General features: G+C 47.0%; 1 protein-coding gene across 2 annotated transcripts in view; it reads left to right on the plus strand.

Annotated features, from left to right (window-relative positions):
* Positions 1 to 26,329, plus strand: part of CSMD1 (CUB and Sushi multiple domains 1) — a 2,062,046-nt gene that overhangs the window by 1,637,131 nt on the left and 398,586 nt on the right. For both annotated transcript variants that reach the window (XM_070047233.2, XM_070047234.2), the window contains exons 13-17: positions 11,152 to 11,334; positions 12,508 to 12,834; positions 14,617 to 14,811; positions 21,651 to 21,789; positions 25,344 to 25,531. In XM_070047233.2, the coding sequence (XP_069903334.2) occupies positions 11,152 to 11,334; positions 12,508 to 12,834; positions 14,617 to 14,811; positions 21,651 to 21,789; positions 25,344 to 25,531 (1,032 nt within the window). The remainder of the gene's footprint in view (positions 1 to 11,151; positions 11,335 to 12,507; positions 12,835 to 14,616; positions 14,812 to 21,650; positions 21,790 to 25,343; positions 25,532 to 26,329) is intronic.

Below are 26,329 nucleotides of genomic sequence, written 5' to 3' on the forward strand. Positions count from 1 at the left end.
TCAGGGCCAGAGATAGTTCAAGCAAGTTGGGGTCTTCAGTTTGGTGTGAAGGAAGATGATTTGGACTCTGACATAGAAAGCAGAATGAGGAGCCAGATGGGAAAGAGTTGGGTGACTCTAGGGTTTGCAGAGATGCTGGGAGACAGTAGACCGTGAACCATGAAAATCAAGGGTGAACCAGGATGCTGGGAATTTCGCTGAGCCCACACACGGCTTTTGTATCTCAACACAGAGGTAGGTGTGTATCCATATCCACCATGGGACTCTCTTGCTCCCCAATCCTTTAAGAAACTGTATTCATCATGTGACAGGTAAAATTGATGCTGTTAGGTTCTAAATCTAAAATCTCGATGTTGTGAAAATAGGAACCTGGAATGGACGCCAGCAGCTCCCTCCATTCCACTTTGTCCGTGGGGCTAAGCACATGGCATAGGTTTTGGAGCTGGTCCCTGACAAAGCAGGAAGAGAGAGCGATTCGGCAGAGTAGTAGTGCCTTTACCGTGGCAGGCAGCACTCCCTTACTTCAAAACTAGGAAGTAAATCCTTGCAGAAACTTCTCTAGTTCCGGGTAGTGAGGAACAACATGGGGAGAAATGGCCGCGCAGCCTAAGGGATAGTGTTGAGAAATAAATGGGATTTTTTGAAAGCTTCTATAGATGTTTTAGGTGCACTGTACTCCTAATGGCAACAACAGAAATGTCACAGATGCTCCTCGATTTACCATAGGTATGCATTACAATAAGCTCATTGCAAATCAACAATATTTTAAGTAAGAATGGATTTAGGGTCAGGCACCGCGTGCAGCGTTACGATGCCATTGGGCTGCCCAAATCCCCATCAAAATGCCATGGTTCCTAATTCCACCCTGTTGCTAATATGCAAACTTGGAGGCATCAGGGATAGCTCAGGTGCTTGGGTCCCTGCTACCCATGTGGGAGACCCAGATTGAGTCTGGGGCTGCTGACTGTGGCCTGGCCTAGCGCTGGCTCTTATAGATACTTGGGGAGTGAATCAGCAGATGGCAGACTCCTCTCTGTCTCTATATTTGTCTCCGTGCCTTTCTTATGAATAAAAAATGCAATTTACATGTGTTTAATTCCTCAATAATCCCTTTGAAAAGTCAAAAAAGCATAAGTTGGACCTTCATAAGTACGGGCTCCTGGACTTCCAGTGCCATTACGTCTCAGTAAGCCCATGGTGAAGCTGCACCATCATAAGCCAGCGATTGCATACAAAGTGATGTGACAATCACTGAAAGTATGCGTTATCCAAGCGTAGCCCAAAGCAAAATCTTCCAAATCTGGGGAAGGAATAAGGTGCACTCCTGAGTGAAGATAGAGGAGCTCTGCCCACTGCATATCTCTGAGCCCAGTAGCAAGAAGAATCCGAGGTGGAGAGGGACTGAGGGTCATTCTGCTCTGGGGGGAGGGGGTCTCCCAATACCTGCAATAGCAGCTGGAGCTGAGGGTGGGACGTTCACAGAGAACAAGGACCAAGGACCAGGGTGAGATGTGTCCCAGGAGGCTACCCACAAAAAAGGAACCAAAGACCTTGACTCAGAGCAAGGGTTCAGGACAAGCTGGTGAGACAGGAAGCCTTGTGGGAGGAGGTCTGTGTATGTTTCACCCACTGAGCAACATGCCTGATGTGGCAACTAGAGGACGGGTCGGGTGGAAAGCAGTTCTGGGTAGCTGGCGTGAAGTCCCGTGCGTCACGGTGAGGCACAGCCACGTGTTAGCAGCTCGGCGTGGAGAGGTCTTTGCAGAGCCGGCAAGTTCTGCTGTCCCACGGTTCATGCGCTCTGACGGTCGCGGGTGCAGGTTGGGGTTAGAATGCCCTAAACAACAGACCAGCATGCAGGTTCCTGGTGACCTGACCTAGTCACCAGCCCCTTCCTAGAGTTTTTCTCAGCAAATGCTTGGTCCAGGAAGTCTTGTCTGTGGAAATGCAGTAAGGTTAAAGAACAAGCAGGGCCCTTCTGAGGACAGAATGGAGTGCAAGGCCCAGAACTGGGCTGGAAGCTGCTCCACGGGCACTCACAGCCAGTCCTTCCTCCCGTATGGTTCTCAGCGGCTCTGCTTCCAGTTCCTACCCCCAAAGGGCCCAGGCCTCATCCTTCCTCCCTTTCCCTGCAGGTCCTTTGTCTTCACACAGTCATTGTGCTGGCCAGGGTTCTGCAGAGAAGCAGGGCAACAGGACACGTGTATGTGGATGTTCTGAACAGATTCACAAGTGCAATGCAGACTGACTCACATGGCCACGGCCACAGAGGCTGCAGAGGCCTCCCTCTGCCCTCTGCAAGCTGGAGGCCAGGGGAGCCACTGCCGTGACCCCCAGTCCAGGCCTGAAGGTGGGACAACCAGGGGCTGTGCTGTCTGGGTGCAGAGAAGATGCGTGTCTCAGTCCAGTGAGAGCGAGTTGAGCTGTCCTCTGTGTTGTGGTCTTCAGGACCCTCAGAGTATTGGCTGACGATTGTGCTGGAAGTTCTTCACTCCAGCCACTCACAGTGCCCGCGTGGGATGCCCACAACACTGCTTGACCAGCCACCTGGCATCCCTTAGTCCAGTCAAGGTGACACATAAAATTAACCACCAGAGTCCCAAAGCTGATAGAATAAGAGCCAACCAGTTCCCCCAAAATTTGGGATTCATAAAGCGTTTTGCTGTAAATGTGGAGCGTATTGTCAACATCCCTTGGGAAACGTTTATTCACTGACTCCTCCCTCCAGCAGCTCTCAACAGACGCCAGTGGCACATGCTGAGGTGCGGTGAGTAAGAGGTCAGGTGGAGAGGGAGGAAGTCCAGTGTTAACCTCGCCGTGGCTGCTGTGCTGCAGAGGAGAGAGTGGAGGGCATGGCCAGTGCAGCCGAGCGTGGATGCTGCAGCTTCCTTTTATCTAAACTCTGCATTATGGGATGCCACAAAATCAGCTGCGCGGGAAAGTCTGCTCTCATGGTCCTCAAGGCTGGAGGCCTGACAACAGGGTGGCCACAGACTTGGGCTCTCCCAAGGGCTGTCTGCTTGATGTGCAGATAGTGTTTCCTTGCTGTGTCTTCACATAAATATTTCCTCTGCCCCAACATACGCTGATATCTCTCCCTGTTCTTACAAAGACACAGATCAGATTGACGCAGGGCTCATGCTAACGGCCTCATTTTGATGAACTGTGGAGGCACATTCTGAATTCCTGAGACGAGGGGAGGGACCACACTGCTGACCATGTGACCATTAAGAGTTGCACTGTTCAATGCTGTGTGCCCCAGTAAGAGCTTGCTCCAGGGGTGTCCTGTGTTGTCCGTTTTTATACCCAGATAAAATGACATGATCACATAATGATGGGATGTCTGACCAGAGCACTTGCTTGGCTTGATGATGAGGCCAGGCCTGTAGAGGTCAACCAATGAACACATATGGGGGGGGGGGTCAGTGTTTGTGTCTGCAAGCAATTTGGGGCTTGCTCTGACGCACAGATAGTTGGAAAATCCAAGGCTCAAATATTGTACCTAATTGTAGGGGAAAGCTGTAAACTTAGCCTAGAAAAAAATGTTTAAATCATGCATAGCCCAGTGCCCATTTCAATCACAAAAGAAATCTTAATAGCATGAACACAGAACATTTATTTTTAGCATGTTAAATAAATATTATTTGGTTACTTATAAGGGATCTTCAAAATGTTCATGGAAAATGTGTATTATCAAAAAAAGAGATGAGTTTCAAAGGTTTTGGACCAAAATAAATTTATCCTTGAATTTCATTTTCCATGAACATTTCAGTTCATGGAAACAAAAACATACGTAGTAGAGAACTAAATCACTAAATGGCACATTTAGTAGAGAACGACTCGTAACACCTATCTTAGGAAGTAATCATGAGACATCTAGCATCTTCCTGGCACTAAGGAAAACGTGTGGATCCACTTGGAGGAAACAGTGAGCTTAGCTTTCTCCCAGGACTGAGAACACAGCCTGGTGAATGAGACAGAAGTGCTCATTATGCTGATTTTGTCAGTATGGCTGCATAAATGTGTTGAAATAACATGATGTACCCTACAAATATGTACTGTCATGATTTGTTAATCAAATTTTTAAATAGTGAAAAGTTTCCTTTTACTGTGGTTAATATTTCCTTAGGGAAAAGAGTGACAACAGGGGAGGAAATTCATTAAACCCATTCCTTGATTCCTAACGTCACTTTGTGCTTTGCTTTCCTTTCTTCTCTTCACAACGCCATCCAAAGCAGTTTCAGTCCATGGCAACACCAGCCCACTGGGAGTTAATAAGTTAAATAGTCCTTGATAGTTGTCCTGGAGGCTCCAGGAGGTGTCTTGAACCAAGCTGATTTTTATGGCATTTGAAAGAAATAACAAAGTGGCTTTGCTCCTTTAAGCCCCCTTTGCTTTTTTTTTTTTTTTTTTTTTTTAACAGGCAGAGTGGACAGAGAGAGAGAGACAAAGAGAAAGGTCTTCCTTGGCCATTGGTTCACCCTCCAATGGCCGCCATGCCTGCGTGCTACGGCAGGCGCACTGCGCTGATCCGAAGCCAGGAGCCAGGTGCTTCTCCTGGTCTCCCATGGGGTGCAGGGTCCAAGCACTTGGGCCATCCTCCACTGCACTCCCGGGCCACAGCAGAGAGCTGGACTAGAAGAGGAGCAACCAGGACAGAATCCGGCGCCCCCACCGGCACTAGAACCCGGTGTGCCGGCCCTGCAGGCGGAGGATTAGCCTAGTGAGCCGTGGCGCCGGCCGCCCCCTTTGCTTTTTTAAATGAGTCTGGGGAGGAGGGCAGGAAGGGCTTAGGGCAGTGTGGGTGCCCATGGGGACACTATAACATTCATCCAAACCCGCAGAATTACAGCCCAGCAGTGAAAGCTGTGTGCACACGGGGACTCTGGGTGACAATAACGTGTCAGTGAGGTTCACTGTTGAAGCAGACCTGCTCTCCCGTGGGGCTGTGCATGACGGGCGAGGCCCTGCATGGAGAGGGGGAAACAGGGCGGAGAGGGGACATCTCTTCCTTTCGTTCAGTTTTACTGTGAACCTAAAACCGCTCTCGTGAACAAACAACTAAGAAAAGTAAAAGCATCCTGGAAAACAAATATGCAAGCAAGAAAATACATGCTTCTGTGTAGCCAGCCTGGCTGCCTCGGGGGGGTCTGGGACCCCTGGCCATCTCCCCGCCTCTGGGTGTGTCTTGGGAAAGGCGGTAAGTTCTGGTTAGCACAGCATCGTTTGTGCCACATAAAGTGCTTTTGGCTCAAGCCCATGTGGGCGCCTCCCAGGGCTGCACCCCAGCAGGTGCTGGGTTTCTTTGTCATGAACACCACACCTCTTGTCCCTGTCCTCCCGCCCTGAGTGAGGAACTGTCTGGGCTGACAGCTTCTCCTCCCCCTTCCCCAGCGGTTCTCTTCTCAGGAGAGCAGCAGAGCAAATGGCGGCCTTCGTGTTACTTATTTTCTGCTGAATTCTGTAAACTGCAGGCCACAGTAGGAGCGTGGACTTGCCCTGCTGCTCATGTTTCAGACTCAGAAGACAGAGCCAATCAATACTGTTCAAAATTCTTGTCACCGATGAACAGTTAGGAAAGGACTAGGAGCTCTTTGAAGAGAAAAGGGAAGCCCGTGTCTTAGCTCAGAACTGTGTACCTGCGCTTGGACAGGCATCTAGAAGCCCCTCTACCAGCCAAGCAACACCAAGCATCAGCTTTGTGAATCCCTCAGCACAGGAAAAGCTGTGGCTTAGGTGTCATTCTGAGAAAGCTTACTGCAAGATCACACAGAAAGGCAGGTCCATAAGGGAGGTCCAAGTGAGAGGAGCTCTGAAACCTCATGAAGAGAGCGACCTTGAAGCCTGGAGGAAGTTTAGCAAGTACATCAACAGCTGGAGATGGTGGAGGCCTGAGCTGAGAGAGACAGCACCCACCTCACCACTGTGCCCACTCCGGTGAGAGAGACAGCACCCACCTCACCACTGTGCCCACTCCGGCGGAGTGGCAGAAATGGAGATGCAGACAAACGAACCTTGGGCACTAATTGCTTGGAACCATCTCTGTGTGAAGAGGGTCCGTCTGGTAGCTGGCCTAGTTGCAGGTGCACTGGGACAGAGACGGCTGGGAGTCTCCCTAAAGCGTCAGGGAGAAGGTGAGAGTCAAACACGAAGAGGAGCATGTGGGTAACAGTCTGACAAGGTGCGCAAAGGCGAGAGTGTAAGAGAACTGCGGTGACTGAGGCAGCGTTCCTACTGCACAGGTGCGCAGGTGGCACGGCAGGAGGAATGGCGGCTCAGTTCTCCATGCGAGACAGCCTGCAGGGCAGTGCCCTGCCACCCCAGAAGTCGGCATCGAAGCTCTGGTGTCCTGTAGAGAGACGCTGGGTTTTAATTGAATGGAGTCATTTTTGTAGATCAAAAACTGTCAAGTATTTGGCAATCTCATATGGCTCATCTAAACATTTTTAGTTACACTTCTCATCAGTGTTCCTGATACATTTTCTGTAGCAATCTGTTTACTCAATTCATCTTATCTGTCTTCGAGTAACCAGTCTGTGTGATAGCTCACTCACTCTCACTCACATTTTTTTAAACTTTTCTGTCTCTAGAAAGACTAGGCAAAGCTACATGTGATGGAATCATGATGTCCAACTAATTCCAATCTGTTATTTTAATGAATACATTAAAGAGCAATAACTTAAAATAATTAATAAACCGCCCAATACTGCAATGCCAAATTAATGCTCAGATAAATTAGATAATAAAGCCAATTACTCATTTATTACACGAACATTTATAGACATCGCATAATATATCAAATATAATTAAATTTTTTAGAGATGAATGTTAAGCCGAATTATTCTAATACAAATGTATACAAACCATTAATATATTATAAAATGTGCCATTAATTCAGGACAAATTAAAATTTTAAATTGAATAATATTTTTGGTTGTTTTAAAGGAGACTGCCACAGGCAGACCTTGTCAGTAGCATCGTCATCACATCTGCAGGAAGTCTTTGCTCAGTCCCAGCAGCTGAAAAATAACGGCAGAGAAGTGCGAGGGAAAAATCCCAGCCAAATGCTCCCCGAGATTCCCTCGTTACCAAACCTCACTCCTACGTTGATAATTCAGAAGAAATGTGCACGCATGCGCGCGCGCATGTGTGTGCGTGTGTGTATCTCCATTTTTTTAAGAGTTAGAGGTATAAAAATACAGAGATAGAGAATTCATGCCTGCTGATCTATTCCAACATGACTAGAATGGCCAGAGCCAGAACCAGAACCTGGAAACTCAGACCACAACCCCTCAGTGGGACGTGAGCCTCCCAGAGTTTGCATCAGCGCAAAGCTGGAGTCAGGGGCCAGACACTGATGTGGGACGGCGTGTTGGAGTCAGGGGCCAGACACTGACGTGGGACGGCGTGCTGGAGTCAGGGGCCAGACACTGACGTGGGACGGCGTGTTGGAGTCAGGGGCCAGACACTGACGTGGGACGGCGCGTTGGAGTCAGGGGCCAGACACTGACGTGGGACGGCGTGCTGGAGTCAGGGGCCAGACACTGACGTGGGACGGCGTGTTGGAGTCAGGGGCCAGACACTGACGTGGGACGGCGCGTTGGAGTCAGGGGCCAGACGCTGACGTGGGACGGCGCGTTGGAGTCAGGGGCCAGACGCTGACGTGGGACGGCGTGTTGGAGTCAGGGGCCAGACGCTGACGTGGGACGGCGCGCTGGAGTCAGGGGCCAGACGCTGACGTGGGACGGCGTGTTAGCCGCTGGGCTGCATGCCCGCTGGGGAGAGAGGTTTCAGCCAGCCTCGTTCTTCCTCCAGGCGCTTTCATCTCTTACTGATAACAGACTGGCGCTTGCCTCAGAGACAAGTTGTAATGTTGTCCGTGAGGTCTTCTGTTCCATCATTCTCGTGTGGCAGGAGACCGGATGCCATGACCGAATCAACGTCAACGCTTATTCTATTCGTATTCTAGTGTTTTACTCGTCCAACACACATGAAGTAGAAGCAGGCATTCCCAGCTGCGGGTTTAATGACACTGAAGTGAAGGTGGGAAATCTTTGAGGATTTTATCACAATAATGTTAGGCAGTAGTGGCATTTTGTGTGTAGGGATCAAGGATGTAAATATTCCAAAAGGATCCCTGAGCTGAAGCTTCAGAGGCACCATCAAGCCATGTTTTGATACTTCCTTTGTGGCAGAACAAAAGCCGTGTGAGATACAGAGGGACTGGTTTTGGACCATTCTGCTCTGATCACTAGTCTGTCCCGACACCTGACGACTGAGCGGTCAGGCCCTGGCTCTGCTGGAGGTGGCAGTGGCCCTCAGGCCAGATAAATGGGCACTGCTGTCTTAGTGCAAACAACAAACCTCGGGGTCTCTCACTCCCAGACAGAGAAACAGGCTTCCATTCTACCTGTTTGATTTTACCATTTTATGTATTTGAAAGGCAGGGAGAGGGATATAAAGAGGTCTGCTTTCTGGTTCGCTCCTGAATGCCTGCGACAGCCAGGGCTGGGCCAGGTAGAAGGCAGGAGCCAGGATCTCTCTCCAGGTCTCTCGAGTGGATGGCAGGAGCCTCACTATTTGCGCCATCAGTGCTGCCGCCAGGAGCTGGAATCCGATGGAACTGACTGTGCTGCGCTCTGATACGGGACGCAGGCTTTTCAAACAGTGCCTTAATCGCTACACCAGATGTCCAACCCCAATCATTTTATTTGCAAAATTCAAGCAGAGAGAGCCCTGCCATAATTAATATGGAAAATAGAATTATCTAAAAGTTTCATAATTTATTTCACTCTAAGAAGAAATATTGAACTTTCGCTTCAAGGTGAAAGTTTGCAAACAATCATGGCATTGACTGAAGCTCCCAACTCCAGGGCGTCTGCTGGAAGCGCACAGCTTAGTCCACTCCGCCAAGTGAGTGGGAGCAGCGTGGTGATGGCGTGAACGCAAGGCCTGACGGGACAGTGTTATTTGCAGCAAGCACTGGAGAGGTTGAAACCCAAACCCTGATGCAGGCACCCATGTCACACAGGACCTCCTCTCAGCCATGAACCACGCAGGAGTAGGAAGCCTCTGTGTGTCTTTCAGCGTGAGACGCCTTGTTCAAGATGTCCCAAGCAACAAATGAGAAAATCAATTCATAGCTGTGTTCAGCTTGAGTCCAACAATGTGCAGCCCCCATGGCTGACCTGTGAGGAAGAGCGTTCGCTGCAGCTGTCCTTGACTTGAGCAGGAGCAGCTGCTCTGTTTGATGGCCTCAGAAGGGAAGAGACCAGAGCACACCACGTCACTGCAAACCCCTGCGCTTAGTGTGTGCCACCCTTCTCAGGACGAGTCTGCTCCTCTGCGTGTGGGGAGCCTTGGTGCTGTGTGACATTCTGGGCCGACGGCACATCTGCGATACCCCAAGCACCCAGGAGAAAATCTCCCTCCTCCAGGGGATCTGCCACCTGTACATTGACTCTGAGTGTGCCCATGTGCCCCCATACTGCACCTCGCACTTCTTGCTGGAGTCACAGCCACAGACATTCTGTGAGATGAGAACTCATTAGAATGGGTAAATTGCTTTTTTAGAAATTTGAATTTGCTCTTGGATTTTGCAAGCCTGTGAAGAATTCCAGAAGGAAAACCAAGAGATAAATAAGTGCATAAACAAGTAAGCCATAAGTAACATCCTCAAGACTTTGAAAAACAAGAACAGAACACCAGTGGATGTGTTGTGATGATATGTGTCATTGGAATGCATCCTGGGTTTTCTGTAACTCACTTTTAACCTTTTAAACCTGGCTTGGAAGGTGTCAGGCCACATCTACAAACCATGCAAGTGTTCCTTCCACTTCACTCAGCACAAGTGCGAAGCCGTGTTCTGGCCCCCAAGTCAGAGCTGCCCTCCCGTTGCTCCTACCTGGTCGGCCGTCCTGCTCTGGAATCTTTCAGAAGGTCTGCCTTCAGTCTTCTCTGGGCACCAACACTGCCTCTTCCATCAGACTTTCTATACCCCTTTGTACTGTTTTTCGTTGTTTCAAAACACACAGCAGGCATAAATCACATTTTTAAATTTTTTGTAAAAGGCATTTTTTTATTTAAAGCATAGAGGTACACAAGCAGAGATCTGCTTTCTGCTGGTTCACTCCCCAAATGACTGCAATAGCCAAGGCTGGGCTAGGCTGAAGCCAGGACCCCAGGACTCGATCTGGATCTCCCACAAAGGTGCCAGCGACCCAACCACTGGAGCCATCACCCGCTGCCTCACAGCGTGTGCATTAGCCAGAGCTGGACTTGGGGACAGAGCTGGAAGTGACTCAAAGCCAGGCTCTCTGGTGTGGGCATGGGCCTCCCAAGTGGCATTTCAACCACTGTGCCAAATGCCAGCCCCATTTTTAGAGTTGTTTTCCTCCATAGAATGTAAGCCCAAGGAATACAAATGTGTTTCCTTCTTTACTCAACTAAACCTGTTCCCCAGAAGAGGCTCTGACATGTGGTTGGCTGCCAAAAAGCCTTTATTAAATGGAAAACATGCATTGACAGAATGAACGAGGAGCACATGATAGTTGATTTCATCTGTGTGGTTAACATTTGAATCAGAGCAAGGTTTGAAATAGCCTTACAAGTTTGGTGTGCTTGTATCCACATTTGATTTCAATGCAGTTTTAATGAGAGAAGGTTGGAGTCTTAAATCTATCCATTTGTTTCATAAATGAGTCTTCACATTCTTTTAAGGGAAAGAATATTCAAATGGATTCTACTGATTGAAAAGTTCAGTGAGGAATGAACTGTCTTATCACTCATGGTAAAAAGCATCCAGGTAAATGTAGTTGGTGTTCACGTTTTGACAGTAGCTACTGCACATGAGAGACTGGACTTTCCCAGATGTTCTATTAATTATAGTGTTTATGTCGTCAGCACATCTGTGTAGCCATGGGCATGCCCTGAAAGACGGTAAATTACAGACCTTCCTCTCTAGTTTGAATTGCAGTTTTTGTGGCTTTCATAATCGGATGCTGGATGAATTGAATACGTTTGACACTGTTTATAAAAACAATGTTTAGACCAGCAAAAAGAATGCACTTGTTGGTTCTCTAAACTGTGGGGCTAATGGCAGCATTCTTTGCTTATTTCTTTTGATGGTCTCTTTGCTTTTGTCACCCACAGAAATTGACAAGGGAGGATGTGGGGACCCTGGAATCCCTGCCTATGGGAAGCGGACAGGCAGCAGCTTCCTCCATGGAGACACGCTCACCTTCGAGTGCCAGGCGGCCTTTGAGTTGGTGGGGGAGAGAGTCATCACCTGTCAGCAGAACAACCAGTGGTCCGGCAACAAGCCCAGCTGTGTGTGTGAGTGTCGCAGGGTGCTGGCAGGGAAGATGGACACAGCACCAGGGCAGGCAGCTCGGGGGCAGTGCCTCCTCCACCAGACACACACACACAAATGCAGAGGTGCACACACGAGGCACTCACACACAGGTGCACACACACATCCACACACATACAGACAAGGCCACCTCCGGCACCAGCTTCCCAGCTCTCTTCTCTTACAAGGCATCCTAGACAGAGTGCAGGGGCCCTGACTCCCAGGAGGGATGGGACTCTCTGCAGGCTTCCATCCAGGCCTTGTGGTTATGGCCCCAGAGCTTCAGCTCAGCTCCCAGCCTCAGGGCGCACCTGCAGCCAGGGAGGAGTGGCTGCCTCCTCCTGAGGACAGTGTCTCAGCAAGTAGAAGAGCAGACGTCTTCACACTCAGAAAAAGGGATCTTTTCGTTAGTAAATAAACAGCCAATAGCTGGAAAACTTATGTGAAATCTTGTGGAATAGGAGGAAAGCCATGTTCTAAGATAAATCTGGGAATTGCTCTTTCCAGATTAAATAATACATATTCTCTCTCTCTCTCTCTCTCTCTCTCTATATATATATATATATATATATATTACATATAAGATACATACACACATAATTTATGTGTGGTTTTAAGTACACATTTGTAGAAGTAAACTTTCCAAGAGATTTTTATGTTATGCAATTAGAGCATGGTCTGATTTCATGAATTCTTTATTTATCTTTGTAACTAAAAAAAAGGGGATGCACTTTAGAGGAAAAATTGCTGAAAGGCACACTGAAGGAACACGTGAAGGATTCAATGGAATGCTATCGTAGAAGAACAGACTAGATCTTTCCTAGCCTTTCATGCTAATATCGTTCTCTGTAGGCAGAGTTACAACCAGAAGTTAGAATATTAAGTGCATGTTTTCAGCCAGCTTGAAAGGGCCATTTGAAGCAAAGTCTGCAGGTAATTATGGACGGGCTGTGGCTGGGGTGTGTAAGACGATGGCATATTCTGTTTACAGTTTGTGGAAAGAGACACTGCCACGCTCCAGGACGGCCAGTGCGGAACTGGCTAGGCCGGCGTCGCTGTATGTACGTGTGGGGCCTTTCTCAGCTCTAGCAGTGTTTTTCATGGCACCTCTTGGGAGATGTGTGGGACTCTCTGAAAGCATACTTGTGTCTCCACAGTTTCTTGTTTCTTCAACTTTACGGCATCATCCGGCATTATTCTCTCACCAAATTATCCGGAGGAATACGGTAACAACATGAACTGTGTGTGGCTGATCATCTCTGAGCCAGGGAGTAGGATCCACCTCATCTTCAACGATTTTGACGTGGAGCCTCAGTTTGACTTCCTGGCGGTCAAGGATGACGGCATCTCTGACATCACCGTCCTTGGGACGTTTTCTGGCAATGAAGTGCCTGCCCAGCTGGCCAGCAGCGGGCACATTGTGCGCTTGGAGTTCCAGTCCGACCACTCGACCACAGGCAGAGGGTTCAACATCACGTACACCAGTGAGTGCCCATGCACAAGCACCTGTCTGTTCTGTTCAGAGACTCAGATATCAGGGCTTGGATTTCAAGACTGATAACTCCAGTTGCCATGTAATCATTCCAGAAATAATGGGAATAGCAAAACCTACAGCATTACCCTGATAGTCTGGGAAAAATGTCACTCTATTTAGGGTAGTGTGTTGGCCACCCTTGTACTAGGGGACCAGGTCTCATACATGATTTCTCTGTCTCTATGGTTTTCTATGTATCAGTCCATCTGCCCATCTATCTGCACATCTATCCTCCCTTCTCTCGTTGCATTCTTTCATCCTATCTGTCCATACCTACCCCTGTCCATTCGTCTGTCCATTGCATTGTTTCATCCTATCTGTCCATACCTACCCCTGTCCATTCATCTGTCCATTGCATTGTTTCATCCTATCTGTCCATACCTACCCCTGTCCGTTCGTCTGTCCATTGCATTCTTTCATCCTATCTGTCCATACCTACCCCTGTCCATTCGTCTGTCCATTGCATTCTTTCATCCTATCTGTCCATACCTACCCCTGTCCATTCGTCTGTCCATTGCATTGTTTCATCCTATCTGTCCATAGCTACCCCTGTCCATTCGTCTGTCCATTGCATTCTTTCATCCTATCTGTCCATACCTACCCCGTCCATTCGTCTGTCCATTGCATTCTTTCATCCTATCTGTCCATAGCTACCCCTGTCCATTCGTCTGTCCATTACATTCTTTCATCCTATCTGTCCATACCTACCCCGTCCATTCGTCTGTCCATTACATTCTTTCATCCTATCTGTCCATACCTACCCCATCCATTCGTCTGTCCATTGCATTCTTTCATCCTATCTGTCCATACCTACCCCGTCCATTCGTCTGTCCATTGCATTCTTTCATCCTATCTGTCCATAGCTACCCCTGTCCATTCGTCTGTCCATTGCATTCTTTCATCCTATCTGTCCATACCTACCCTGTCCATTCGTCTGTCCATTGCATTATTTCATCCTATCTGTCCATACCTACCCCTGTCCATTCATCTGTCCATTGATGCAGCATCCATCCATCCACACATGCATCCATCAATCATGAGTCAATCATCCAGCCACCAATCCGTTCCCCTGTTCATCCTCATGCAGTAAAATAGTATAGTAAGGAGGACTGAAGCACTTGAGGTCAGGAGCCGAGTATTAGAATGCCAGGATTTGAATGTCCCGAGTGAATTATGACAAGGAAGCTATTTTCTCTTATTTAAGATTTTTACTTGAGAAACATTTTATATAAGAACATCTACTTAAATTAGTGTTAGATTTAGAATATCCCAGTAACCATTGTATTCAATATGTAGTAATTCTGAAATTCAGGCTCAATATTTCTTTCAGTTATGTTTAAATAAAGATACTTAGGTTTAAGTCATGGGGGGGGGGGGTTGCCCAATGTCCAATAATGAACAGAAATGCCAGTAATCTAACCCAGATACACACTGAAACAGAATGCTTTCTGTCACCAGCGAATTCCCTTTTCTTTTGCTGAGTCAGATGGAAAGTGCCTCTCCAATCATCAAGTGCTGTAGAGATGGCAATTACTTCTACCCAGCTGTTCTCTCTGACTCGTTCTCTCAGTATTGATACTCGAGTTGTTTAATGTATGTGTCACCTATGAAAGATGTCCCTGAAATCTAGGACAAGAACTGCTTCATAGGTTGTGTTTTCTTCTCATTTAATACATGTAACTGATACTCAGCGATTTTAATCTACTTCTCTTTTCTTTCTTCCCCTCCGCAGCTTTTGGTCAGAATGAGTGCCATGACCCTGGCATCCCTATTAATGGACGGCGTTTTGGCGACAGGTTCCTGCTTGGCAGCTCCGTCTCCTTCCACTGTGACGACGGCTTTGTCAAAACGCAGGGCTCTGAGTCCATCACCTGCATCCTGCAGGACGGGAACGTGGTCTGGAGCTCCGCGGTGCCGCGCTGTGAAGGTACGGTCCCTGTCCTTGCCCAGCGTCCTCCTTGAAAACACCCGTCTGTCTTCCTACATGGTCAGCCAGTCGTACAGACAGTCGCACCGTGCTCACGCCCCAGGGCTCGGCAGCACACAGTGTGGCGGGCGAAGGTTCCAATGTAGTCAGGCTGTCTCCTCCTGAGGCGGGGAGGGGCACTGTGTCCCACCTCTCCTTCTGTTGGCTTGCCACTGGCCTTGTGGCCCCTGACCGTGGCCTCTATCCACGAGTGCCTGCCCCTCTCTGCGTTCATGCCTGCCATCTTCACAAGGACGACGTCATCCTGGGTTACAGGTCCCTCTAGGTAGTGTCTCCAGGACGTCTGCAGTGGCCCTGTGACCACACACTGTCCACTTCCACGGTGCTGGGTATCAGCATGTGAGACAGGAACTTGAGACGACACAGTTCAAGCTGTAGCAACAAGTTAGTTTTAGTTAGCACCTCTGTTACCCTTATGACATTTAAAAAAAACGCTGCGTACCTTTCTTCTTGCTGTTTCTGCTCTGGTTACTTACATAATAAAACCAGAAAGAAACAACTTAACAAGGATGTTGTCCCTGATTAGTCCTCATTTCAAGGTGCTCACTTAGGATGCATAGCCGTACCCTACCTATCACAGCAGTCCATACACAATGAGCTAACGACCTGTTTTTAAAAATGCCCTGTCTTGCATCCGTTACCATGAGGCTGTTTAGCAGATGCGGGAGGAGCTGCGGGGTTAGCGAGTACCTCAGTGCAGCCAGTGGAGAAGGCAGCAGAGCCCAGTGGAAGGAAGTCAGATGAAAGGGGAAAGGATCCCAGAAACAGGCACAAGCATTGCTTCCATTATTAGGAAGAGCCCCACGGGAGCAGCGCAGAGCAGAGCCCAGCTATAGGTTGTTAGTGAAGAAAATCCTTAATGGAGAGGAATAATTAATGGTGAAAGATTTGAAACTACCCTGCCCCGAGAAACCCAATTACCGAGCACAAATAAGTCTCTGAGAGATTAGGTTGATGCTCTGATCGTGTGACTAAATAGGTTCCCCAATCAATGTACCTGCTCAAAAGAGAGCTGCTACTTTTGGAAGAAGATCTGCTAGGAAACAAAATCTAGTGGTAATGAAGAAGTGAGTCATGGAAACCGAAGCTGGGTTTAAGAGGTGCATGAAGAACTTCACACCACCTAGAAAATGCACATTTGCTGTTTTTAATCAATCCTATAATGGGCCAGAAATGAACTGTAAAGAATTAAAGTGGATATAGATCACATGCTCTGGTAAGTTTTAAGGTGAAAGGATATTTTAAAAAAGTGAACAATGGAATTAAAAGATAAGTTTTTTTGGGTGAAAAAAATGAAAATCCATGCATACAAGATGCTTTCAAAAATTCATGAAAAATGCATATTGTAAAACTGCAGTCTTTCTAACTTTTGCACCAATATGTGCTTATCACTCAGTTTCTTTTTAATGTGCGTTTTTGAAGTACCTTTTTGTAAGTATATAATAAAAAACTATCAGCAAATGTCTAAGAATCAAAAATGTTATTCTAATGAACTGTGTATTAAAGGGAAACTCACACCTTAAATCCAACAGTGCCCGAAAACCCGGGGCGGGGGGGAGTCCTTTAACTCAACAGCTGGGCAAGATACGCACTTCCGGTGCCTCCAGCATTGGGCAGAAGGGCAAGCAATGGTTCATTACAAGAAAGACAAAACAAAAATTAGTTTCAGTGTTAAAGTAGTAAGTGTCAAATGTGCAGGCATTGTGGCTCAGCAAGTTAAGCCACTGCTTGGGGTACCCACCTACCATTAGGAGTACCTGGTTTGGTTCCTTGCTGCTCTGCTTCTGGTCCAGCTTCCTGCTAATAACCTGAGAGGCATCTGTTCATGGCTCAAGTTCTTGGACCCTGCACCCATGTAGGAGACTCAAATAGAGCTCTGAGCTCCTGACTCTAGGTGGGCCCAGCCCTGGTTGTTAGGGGCATTTGGGGAATGAACCACTGAATGGAAGATCTGACATCTCCCTCTCTCCCTCCTTTCCCCTCCCTCTTGCCCCACACACAACTTGGCCTTTCAAGTAGATGAAAATAAACAAATAAACATTTGTTTAAACTAAAGGTAAAAATAAAACAGAAATAATGAAGCAAGAATTGGGGCTACTTTTTTGGTAACCAATAAAATAAATAAATCATAAATGAGTCTGATAAAAGAAATCAGGGGAGAAGGAAATTACAGATATTCAGGAAAATAAAAGATAAATGATCATTATTTAAAAAATAATAATACACCTACATAAAACAAAAAGGCTCCCAGCAAAATGATTGAAGATAAAAAGTGAGTTGTTTGTTCTGGCAGAATTTTCTATATGCCAAGCACCTAGTGATATAGTTTTGTGGACTGTTTATCCCCATCTCTTTGCCCTACCTACAACCTGCTCACATTCTTAAACAGTTTAGAGACAGCATTTAAAAGACTATGGAGGAGATATAACTAAAATACAAATTTACTTCCAAAAGTTCATTAAAAAACAAAAATGGAAGATAAGTTTACTTTAGTATAAAAAATTTTGGAAATATATGTATTGTTTTTTCATAATATGGATTTTTCCATGAACATTTTAAACATTTATTGAAATTTATTTGAAAGGCAGAGAGGCAGAATAATTGAAACACAGCTGGGGGTGGGGGAGAGATGTGTCATCAGCTTGTCCCCCAGATGTCCACAACACTAGAGACTGGACCAGGCCAAGTTGGCAGTCTGGAACTTAGTCCAGGTCTCCCACAAGGGTGGCAGGAATCAGCTACTGGACCTGTCACCTGCTGCCTCCCTGGCAGTCTGGAACTTAGTCCAGGTCTCCCACATGGGTGGCAGGAATCAGCTACTGGACCTGTCACCTGCTGCCTCCCAGGCTGTGCATTAGTGGGAAAGGAGAACTGGAAGCAGGACTCAAACCCAGGAGCTCTGATATAGAAGGCAGGCATCCCAAGTAGCCCTTAACTGATACACCAGATGCCCACTGAACATTTTAAGGACCCTTTACATGTATGGATTCCAAAGGCTTTTCATAAAAAGTTCATTTGATTTTTAAATTCTACTGTTCTGTGAACTTTTTTGGTAAGTTTTATTTTTTATTTATTTGAAAGGCAGAGTTATGGGGAGAGGGGGCCAAAGAGACATATACCATCTGCTGGGTCACTCCTCAAATGGCCACAATGGCTAGGGCTGGGGCAGGAGCCTGGAACTTCCCACGTGGGTGTCGCAGGGGCCCAAGAACTTGCGGCATAGTCTGCTGCTTTCCCAGGTGCATCAGTAAGGAGCTGAATCAAAAGTGGAGCAGCTGGGACTTGAACCAGTGTCCATATGGGTTGCCTGCCGGCCTCACAGGTTGCAGCTTAACCCACTCCACCAAAATGTGGGCCCCTCTATGAACTTTTCGAAGTGCCTGTGTGTATCAACTCTGTAATAACAACTTCTAAAGTCCAGATTTCTGATTTTCTTGTGAAATGTTAATTTCCAAAGGTAACTCAGATACAATGTGAGGAATGTAAATATGTAGCTTATTATAGAAAGTATTTGAGAAAAAATATTAAAGATTTGGCATTGAAAAAGACAGGTACCACAGAGGTAAATAAGTAAGTTGTTTGGTGTACAGAGGAGTTAGTGTTGCATGAGCTCCAGTCATGGAAAAGACACCTGTCTTCCCCTGTCATATTTCATGAAGCCAGTCTTAAGGAAATGCAGCCAAGTCAGATAACCACATCAAAAATAACTTTATAGGGAAATGCATACAGATACATGTAATTGAAGGGACTCACTTTCAGCAATACAACATTGGTGAATCCACCACTATAATTTACATCCTCAGAACATCAAAAGAGAATTTTCACTCTAATGACCTCTGGTATATTTGCTTTTTTGTTGTCAGCTGCATCAGAGTGACCATCACTGGTGGCATTACCAGACCCTCCCAGGCTCTGTCATGGGGACTTCTCTCCTTGGTCCCTGTGGTTTGCTGGAACTTGGGAAGGGATATGGCGCATCACGTAGATGTGGAAGTGAGGGACTCAGTGTCCACAGCCTGCAGTTGCTCGTGGAGTCCTCCCTCCACCTGCTCTAGGGGCTGTGGCTCTGAGCCCCTACATCAGAGTGAGTATGAGCCGTGAATCCTGCTGTCAGGGCTACTGGAATTATGGAGTTCTTGTTAGCTCCGCGTCACCTAGCCTAAGCTGACAGTATTCCTACTGCCCCCCAAGGGCCCCGTGGAGTAGTTAGAGTCTGCACTGTCTCTGGACACTGTAAAGTGATATCACACAGAGGCAGAGCAGTAAAGTTACAAGACACAGGTGAAGGGAAGTTCATGCCTAAATAGTTGCTGGTGATGTGTGACAGTGACAGCACTTTCCATGGAACATGACCGCTCACTAAGAAAGGAACCTCTACCAAAGTAATCTGTGATTGCATGTAGGAGATAAACCAATAGGAAGTAACTCCTTCTTTGGGCTGAGAAATACTTCATGTTGTCATGTAATTTTTAAAATCCATTTCTTCCTCCATGTACAGGAGAGTGTGTTTGGATAGCAGAACATGAAATGAATAAAATTAATATGTTTAACTTTACTTATGCAAGACTTTAAATGTAATTTGTTATATTACTAAAAGGAATGCAGAATCAAATTCTGTGTAGTGCTTAACCTAAGTGGCTATATGATTATGTAGCATGCAAATAAAATATAAGGAATTATCCACTGAATTACTAACATTAATTTGTAAAAATATATTGATTTTAAAGTTATCATTATGTAAAATCAGATGTTCTTCAACTCAAATTCACACATTTATCTTTGCTTTCTTTTGTAACTATAAAGTAATGCCTATTTGTAGAACTACCTCTTGCCACATATTTAATAAACTTATCAGGAAACATGTAATCTGTGAAGCAGTCACCCAGTGTCACACTGTTTGAACAGTTGTGAATTTCCCTGCCCTTTTCCCTGAGTGGAATTTTTCTTTCAATTGATTTAAATTACACCCTATGTACAACTTTTACACTGATTTCCAAAAATTATTCCATTATAAATATTATATCAGTATAATGGCACATATTGCCACTTTTCCATAAAAAGTAGGACTTTGCTAAAGGAGATTCTTTAGTATATACAGAAGATCAATTTAGTATATATTAAGGAAAGATTTCAACAGTTTGCACCCACACAGAAACACAAAGTGTAAAATACTGTTTGAGTACTAGTTATAGCATTAATTCACATTGAACAACACATTAAGGACAGAGATCCTACATGGGGAGTAAGTGCACAGTGACTCCTGGTGTTGACTTAACAATTGACACTCTTGTTTATGGTGTCAGTAATCACCCTAGGCTCTTGTCATGAGTTGCCAAGGCTATGGAAGCATTTTGAGTTCGCTGACTTTTGATCTTATTTAGACAAGGTCATAGTCAAAGTGGAAGTTCTCCCTTCAGAGAAAGGTACCTCCTTCTTTGATGGCCCCATTCTTTCCACTGGGATCTCACTCACAGAGATCTTTCATTTAAGTCTTTTATTTTATTTTATTTTTGCCAGAATGTTTTGGCTTTCCATGCCTGAAATACTCTCATGGGCTCTTCAGCCAGATCCAAATGCCTTAAGGGCTGATTCTGAGGCCAGAGTGCTATTTAGGACATCTGCCATTCTATGGGTCTGCTGTGTATCCCACTTCCCATGTTGGATCGTTCTCTCCCTTTTTTATTCTATCAGATTAGTATTAGAGAGAGAGGGAGAGACAGAGAAAGAGATCTTTGATCCACTGAATTACTCTCCAAATGGCCATAAGCCAGGAGCCAGGAGCTTCCTACGGTGTCCCATGTGAGTGCAGGGACCCAGGCAGTTGGGCCATCTTCTGCTGCTTTTGCTGGTCATTCACAGGGAGCTGGATTCAAAGTGGAGCAGCCTGGTTTTTGAACCAGTGCCCATATGGGATGCTGTCATCACAGGCAGTGGCTTTACTCCATATGCCACAGTGCTGGCCCCAGGAGGTTTTTTTTTTGTTTGTTTGTTTGTTTTTTTTAACTAGCACATTTTCATATGTTTGATTTGATATCTGTAGTTTTACAAGGAGTATTTCCAATAGCAACAAGCTTTGAGAAAGAAAACAAAATCTGGAGAAAAAAGTGTCTCCAGGCAGAAATGTGTGCAGTTGTGGTATTAAATATAGATATTTCCTGACATGATCCACAGGTGCATAACTGGTTTCATTGCGCCCTAGGCACACACCTCTCCCTCTTGTGGTCTTTGTTATTATGGATGTTGTTTGCTGCACACCTCTTCAGAAGGAGCAACGAAGGCCACTTCCGTACTTACTGAATCTGGCTGAAAGCTATTTTGTTTTGTAACATTCATCCACAGTTCCATTTGTGTGGGGCAAACCATTTTATTAAAATGAATAACCACACACACACACACACAGAGCCCTCATAGTGCTTAAATTTTATAGGTGAGTTTACTAAGCTGGTGTTTGTTGAGTTCCACATGCATGTGAAACAGGTGACAATGCTGTGTTCGTCTGGAGGTCACTGTGACTCGAAGTGAGAGCATCCGTGTTAAATGGTTCAACAGAGAAGCTCTAGGGAGAGTGCTTGGCGTGGCTTCATGATAAATGCCACAGGTGGAATGCAGAGACCTTGCTTTCAACGAACTCATGGCTTTGGGGCATGAGTTTTGCTTTCCTACTTGTGAATGGCCGATCGGTGAGCACAGGAGTGGATTCCTGCCTTCTACCAACCTGTTGTCACAACCTGCCTCCCCCAACCTCCACTTTGCCTCTCAGATGCTCTGTCTCCTTTCAGCCCCCTGTGGAGGACACCTGACAGCTGCCAGTGGAGTGATTTTGCCTCCGGGATGGCCGGGATATTACAAAGACTCTCTAAATTGTGAATGGATCATTGAAGCCAAACCAGGGCACTCTATCAAAATCACTTTTGACCGGTAAGAAAAGAGCTTTTCTTCCTCCATTTGGGCCTCAGGACTGTGTTGTTTGCAGGTGAGGGTGTGAAGCTTAGAACGATGACCGCTCTTCATTGGTTGCCCAGAGGAGCTCACTGAGAAAGAAGCAGGCACCCACTGCTGAATTTTGGTCTTGAATGTTGCCCACGAAGCCCACAGCCATCCCTGCCCTGCAGGCTGATGGGGAATCCCAGGTGACCGCTCCCTGGGGCTGGCCTGAGTCTGACCTGTGTTTTGGACCTCTGCTGGAAGCGATCCCGCGTGTTGTCTCAGTGCCCCTGGTGGCACCTCTGGCCATTGGGCCCCTGAAGACCCTCTGCAGCAGCAGAGACTGGTCCTGCCTGGTGACGCCTGCTAGTGCCTGCAGGGATGACAGCAGGTGAATACCACAGGTCACTCACCTGTTAACCACCTAAGAGTGATCCCCTCCCTGGAACGTGCATCTGATAACCCAACACAATAAGCCTGAGAGTCGATTTCTGCGAGATAGAATGTGCCCATTTGTGTCAACATTGAATCCCATGGATGACTGGAAAGTAAAAATGCTTTAAACTCAGGAAATATTTTGTTAGGGTTTCAAGCTTTATTTCTGAACACTGGGCTGCCTCTAACAAGGAACTTCTCGTTACTAGACTGTGTTCATTGTGTTAGTACTCAGGATGATAGAGTTTACCCACAAAGGTGGACAAATTACAATATTTTCCTTTTGTCCTCAAGTAATTTTCTAACAGTCAGTGACCATATCAGCAGAGGGATGTTCTTCACAGGAGCTGTGTTATCTTTATCACAATTTCTATTTAGAGTATTACTGAAGTTGCTGCTTACCCGTGTGGGATGCTAATAATACCTAGTAGGATAATTTCTAAGAGGAACCAACCAATTTTGGTTTATGTATCCACTATATTGGAGAACTTATTTCTGCAAATATTTGTAATCATAAGGAATATTAGTAAACTGTAGATATTTAATAAGTTAAATTTGGATTCCTATTGATTTTTACATGCTCTGGCAGTGAGAGCGGCGGAAGCTGATTCCTAGCAGGGCGTCAGGTTTCAGCCAGTCGCTAAAAGCAGCGATTTTGAATTCTTGTTTTGCACAATTCCGTAGCCCTCCTGTGTCAGTTGCCTGAAGAAAGATGCTTGCTCAGTGTTTCCCGTTGTTTCTTTTTCAGCATGATTTCACTCGGCTGTTTTGCTAAATTCATTTCTGGGTACCTTGTATTCCCAATATATTTTGAGTTTGAGGTTTTTGTCTCAGCTACAGTGCACAGCTCTCCTACAGCTGAACTGCACAAATGCTGTTAGCGTGCAGCATGGCCTGTGAGCCGACATCCTCGTAAGTGATGTGTCCGCTTGCACAGATGCTCGGTCCCGCGTTAGTGGGCCAGCTTGTCCGGTAACGAAGAGCTTCAGACTCTTCTGTGTCTGAGGTTGCCCCAGAAACCTTCCTGCTCTCACGAGGTGCACCTGTCAGTCAGGGATGCCACTGCTTTGGTGACAGCCGATTGAATGAGAGTAGCTTCCTGCTTGTCTAGGCTTCTTGAGTTCAAACCCAGACAATGACGAAATCAGAGTCTTTAAAAGAGACTTGGAGTAGTGAAAGTCAAGGCTGGCCCTCTGTGACCCTGCCACACCAGCTGTGTCCTTACTCAGCCAGTCGCATGACACACAGGGTTCAAATCCTTCTTTATGAAGCATAACCAGCCTAGTTAGTTGTAATGGTAATAGAATTTGCGTGTGTTTGCACTAGGAAGAGTGTACCTGACTTAGTTGTAAGCAGGGTACAACTTGGTTAGTTGCAAGGATGTATAATTGTTGTTTAACTATTGTGGGTTTGCACTAGGAGATTGTAGCTAATTTAGTTATAACGGGGTACAACCTATTTAGTTGTAAGGATATGGAAGCTTCCTGCATTTGCCCCAGGAGGGGTGTGCCTCAGTTATAAGGAGAGCAGCACTGTGGCCAGGGAACCAAGGGAGCTTCCCGTGTGCTCTTGACTTGGCCCTCCCAGACACGTCCACTGCAGAGCGTGGCAGCTGCCCAGGCTCCCGTGCAGGTCCCTGCTCTCAGGCACTGAGTGAGTCACAGGCTCGGGATGCTTAAGCTGCTCCCTGCGGACAAAGGCAGGCACTTGGAAACCAGGTTAGCTCTTGGGGGACAAGACGGTCCCATTTAGAAAATGATCTCAGGGCCTGGAATGGTACCTTCGTTGCATCCAAAGGTACCCAAGTGGCTGAAACTTCCTATCAGTGTAATCTTGGACCAGCTTCTCCAGAAGCGAAAGAGAAGTTAAGCAGTTTGTGGAAGCCGTTCTAACTTTTTCAGATCATTAAACTATCATTTGGTGCCTGAAGTAGCAATGCCCTGAGTAGGACTCTAGTGTGCTGGAGCTGCTGTAAGTGGAACAGGCATGGAGATTTCTTTCTTTGTGGAAAGTATCTAGAGCAGTGTCGGGCACTCAAAGTGGCCTCTTCCTTTAGGAGTCACTTCCTCCCCCCCACCCCCTTTTTTTTTTGACAGGCAGAGTTTAGACAGTGAGAGAGAAAGACAGAGAGAAAAGTTTTCCTTCCATTGGTTCACCCCCCAAATGGCTGTTACAGCTGGCGCGCTGTGCTGATCCGAAGCCAGGAGCCAGGTGCTTCTCCTGGTCTCCCATGTGGGTGCAGGGTCCAAGGACCTGGGCCATCCTCCACTGCCTTCCTGGGTCAGAGCAGAGAGCTGGCCTGGATGAGGAGCACCCGGGACAGAACCAGTGCCCCAACCGGGACTAGAACCCGGAGTACCCCCGCCACAGGTGGAGAATTAGCCTAGTAAGCCACGGCGCTGGCCCGGAATCACTTCCTTTAAGATGCCTATGATCATGTTAAACAGAGGACCAAGAAAAATAGCTGGAAAATGCAGAATTGGCCTTTAACTAACTGAGGATGGACATGTACGGAGCTGTAATCTATCATCTGTATGTTTCTCTATCTTCTGTCTGTCCTCATGTCCATCCTCCATCTGTTCTTGTATCTTCTGTGTATCCATGTATGTATCATCTATGATCTATTGATCTATCTTCTATCTGTGCATGTATCTGTCCTATTATCTGTCTACCGATTACCTGTGATCCGTTGATCTGTTTTCTGCATGTCCACGTGTCTATCATCTATCGTCTGTCTACCCATTGTTTATCTGTTTTTTTTTTCTCTTCTGTCTGTCCATGTGTACAGCATCTGACTATTACGTGTCTGTCTACTTAACAGATATCTATGATCTAGTGATCTTTCTGTCTGCATCCTATTGATCTCTCTGTGTAAGCAATCTAATCCAGCTCACAGTATGTCTTGTAGCTTAGCCACAAACCTGTCTGTGCTGTGCTGTAGAAGAGGGAGGGACTTGGGGTGTGTGCATCTTGCAGAGAAAAGACGGGGCTTTGGTGGAGGTGATGGGTGCTTAGCAAGGTGTGGCGCTAATGCTGATGCCAACTACTGCTAACGCCAATGCCAACACCAGCGCTCACACCGGTGCTAACGCCATGGCGGCTCTGCCCGGCAGGTTCCAGACGGAAGTCAACTACGACACCCTGGAGGTGCGTGATGGGCCGGCAGGGTCGTCACCGTTGATCGGCGAGTACCATGGCACGCAGGCGCCACAGTTCCTCATCAGCACCGGCAACTTCATGTACCTGCTCTTCACCACCGACAACAGCCGCTCCAGCGTGGGCTTCCTCATCCACTACGAGAGTGAGTGGCCGCATGCTACAGACGCATTCGAGGTCACTCCAGGCGACTCAGCAGCCTCCCAGCCTGGCTGTCCGGTGGCAGGGGTGGTGTGGGCTCCTCCACTGCCCACTCTAGACACCACAACCAGGCTGCATCTCAGGGTGTGCCCCAGGCGGTACACAGGGAGGTGGCGGGAAGATGTGGGTGGCCTACGGTTCTCGGGGTACACAGCCTATAGGGAGGGAGGAGAGAGGATGAAAGCCCAGCCTAGTCATGCCACATGGTGGTTTCTGCAGCTGTCATTGCTAAGGAAAACCACTCTGGGTGATTGCTAAGATGGACTGGGGTAAGTGACCCTCTCCGTTTCCGCTTCCCGAGCTCAAGACTGGACTTCTGAACCTGTGAGATCAGCTCACAGCATCTACCGGTGATGTTTGCCGCATGGGAAAACATGTCCAGGGCGTCTCCTGGACGCACGTCAGTGTAGACCACCAAAGCTAGGCCAGCCCCCTGTACAGGCCCGGCCCCAGGCCTGTCTTGCAGGACCTGTATTCCAGGATAAGTAGCATGCACTTTGACCTTCCCTTTAAAGCATCGCAGGTGTGCAGGTGTGCACATGGGGTTGTACCTGCTGGAGTTTCAGTCTTGTTTCTCTGTTCCTGACTTTTCCCCACACATCCTCTTCTGCTCCACAGGTTAACCTCTGCCGCCCCTCACCTGGCACAACCAGTTAGTAACTGCTCTGCTGCACACACTCACATTAGTGTTGTAGGCGTATGTACGTGTATACACACGTAAGGTCATGTATGGATGTGGATT

The sequence above is a fragment of the Oryctolagus cuniculus genome, chromosome 8 (assembly GCF_051225735.1).
Source record: "Oryctolagus cuniculus isolate XC-2025 breed Fujian yellow rabbit chromosome 8, ASM5122573v1, whole genome shotgun sequence".
Taxonomy (NCBI): domain Eukaryota; kingdom Metazoa; phylum Chordata; class Mammalia; order Lagomorpha; family Leporidae; genus Oryctolagus; species Oryctolagus cuniculus.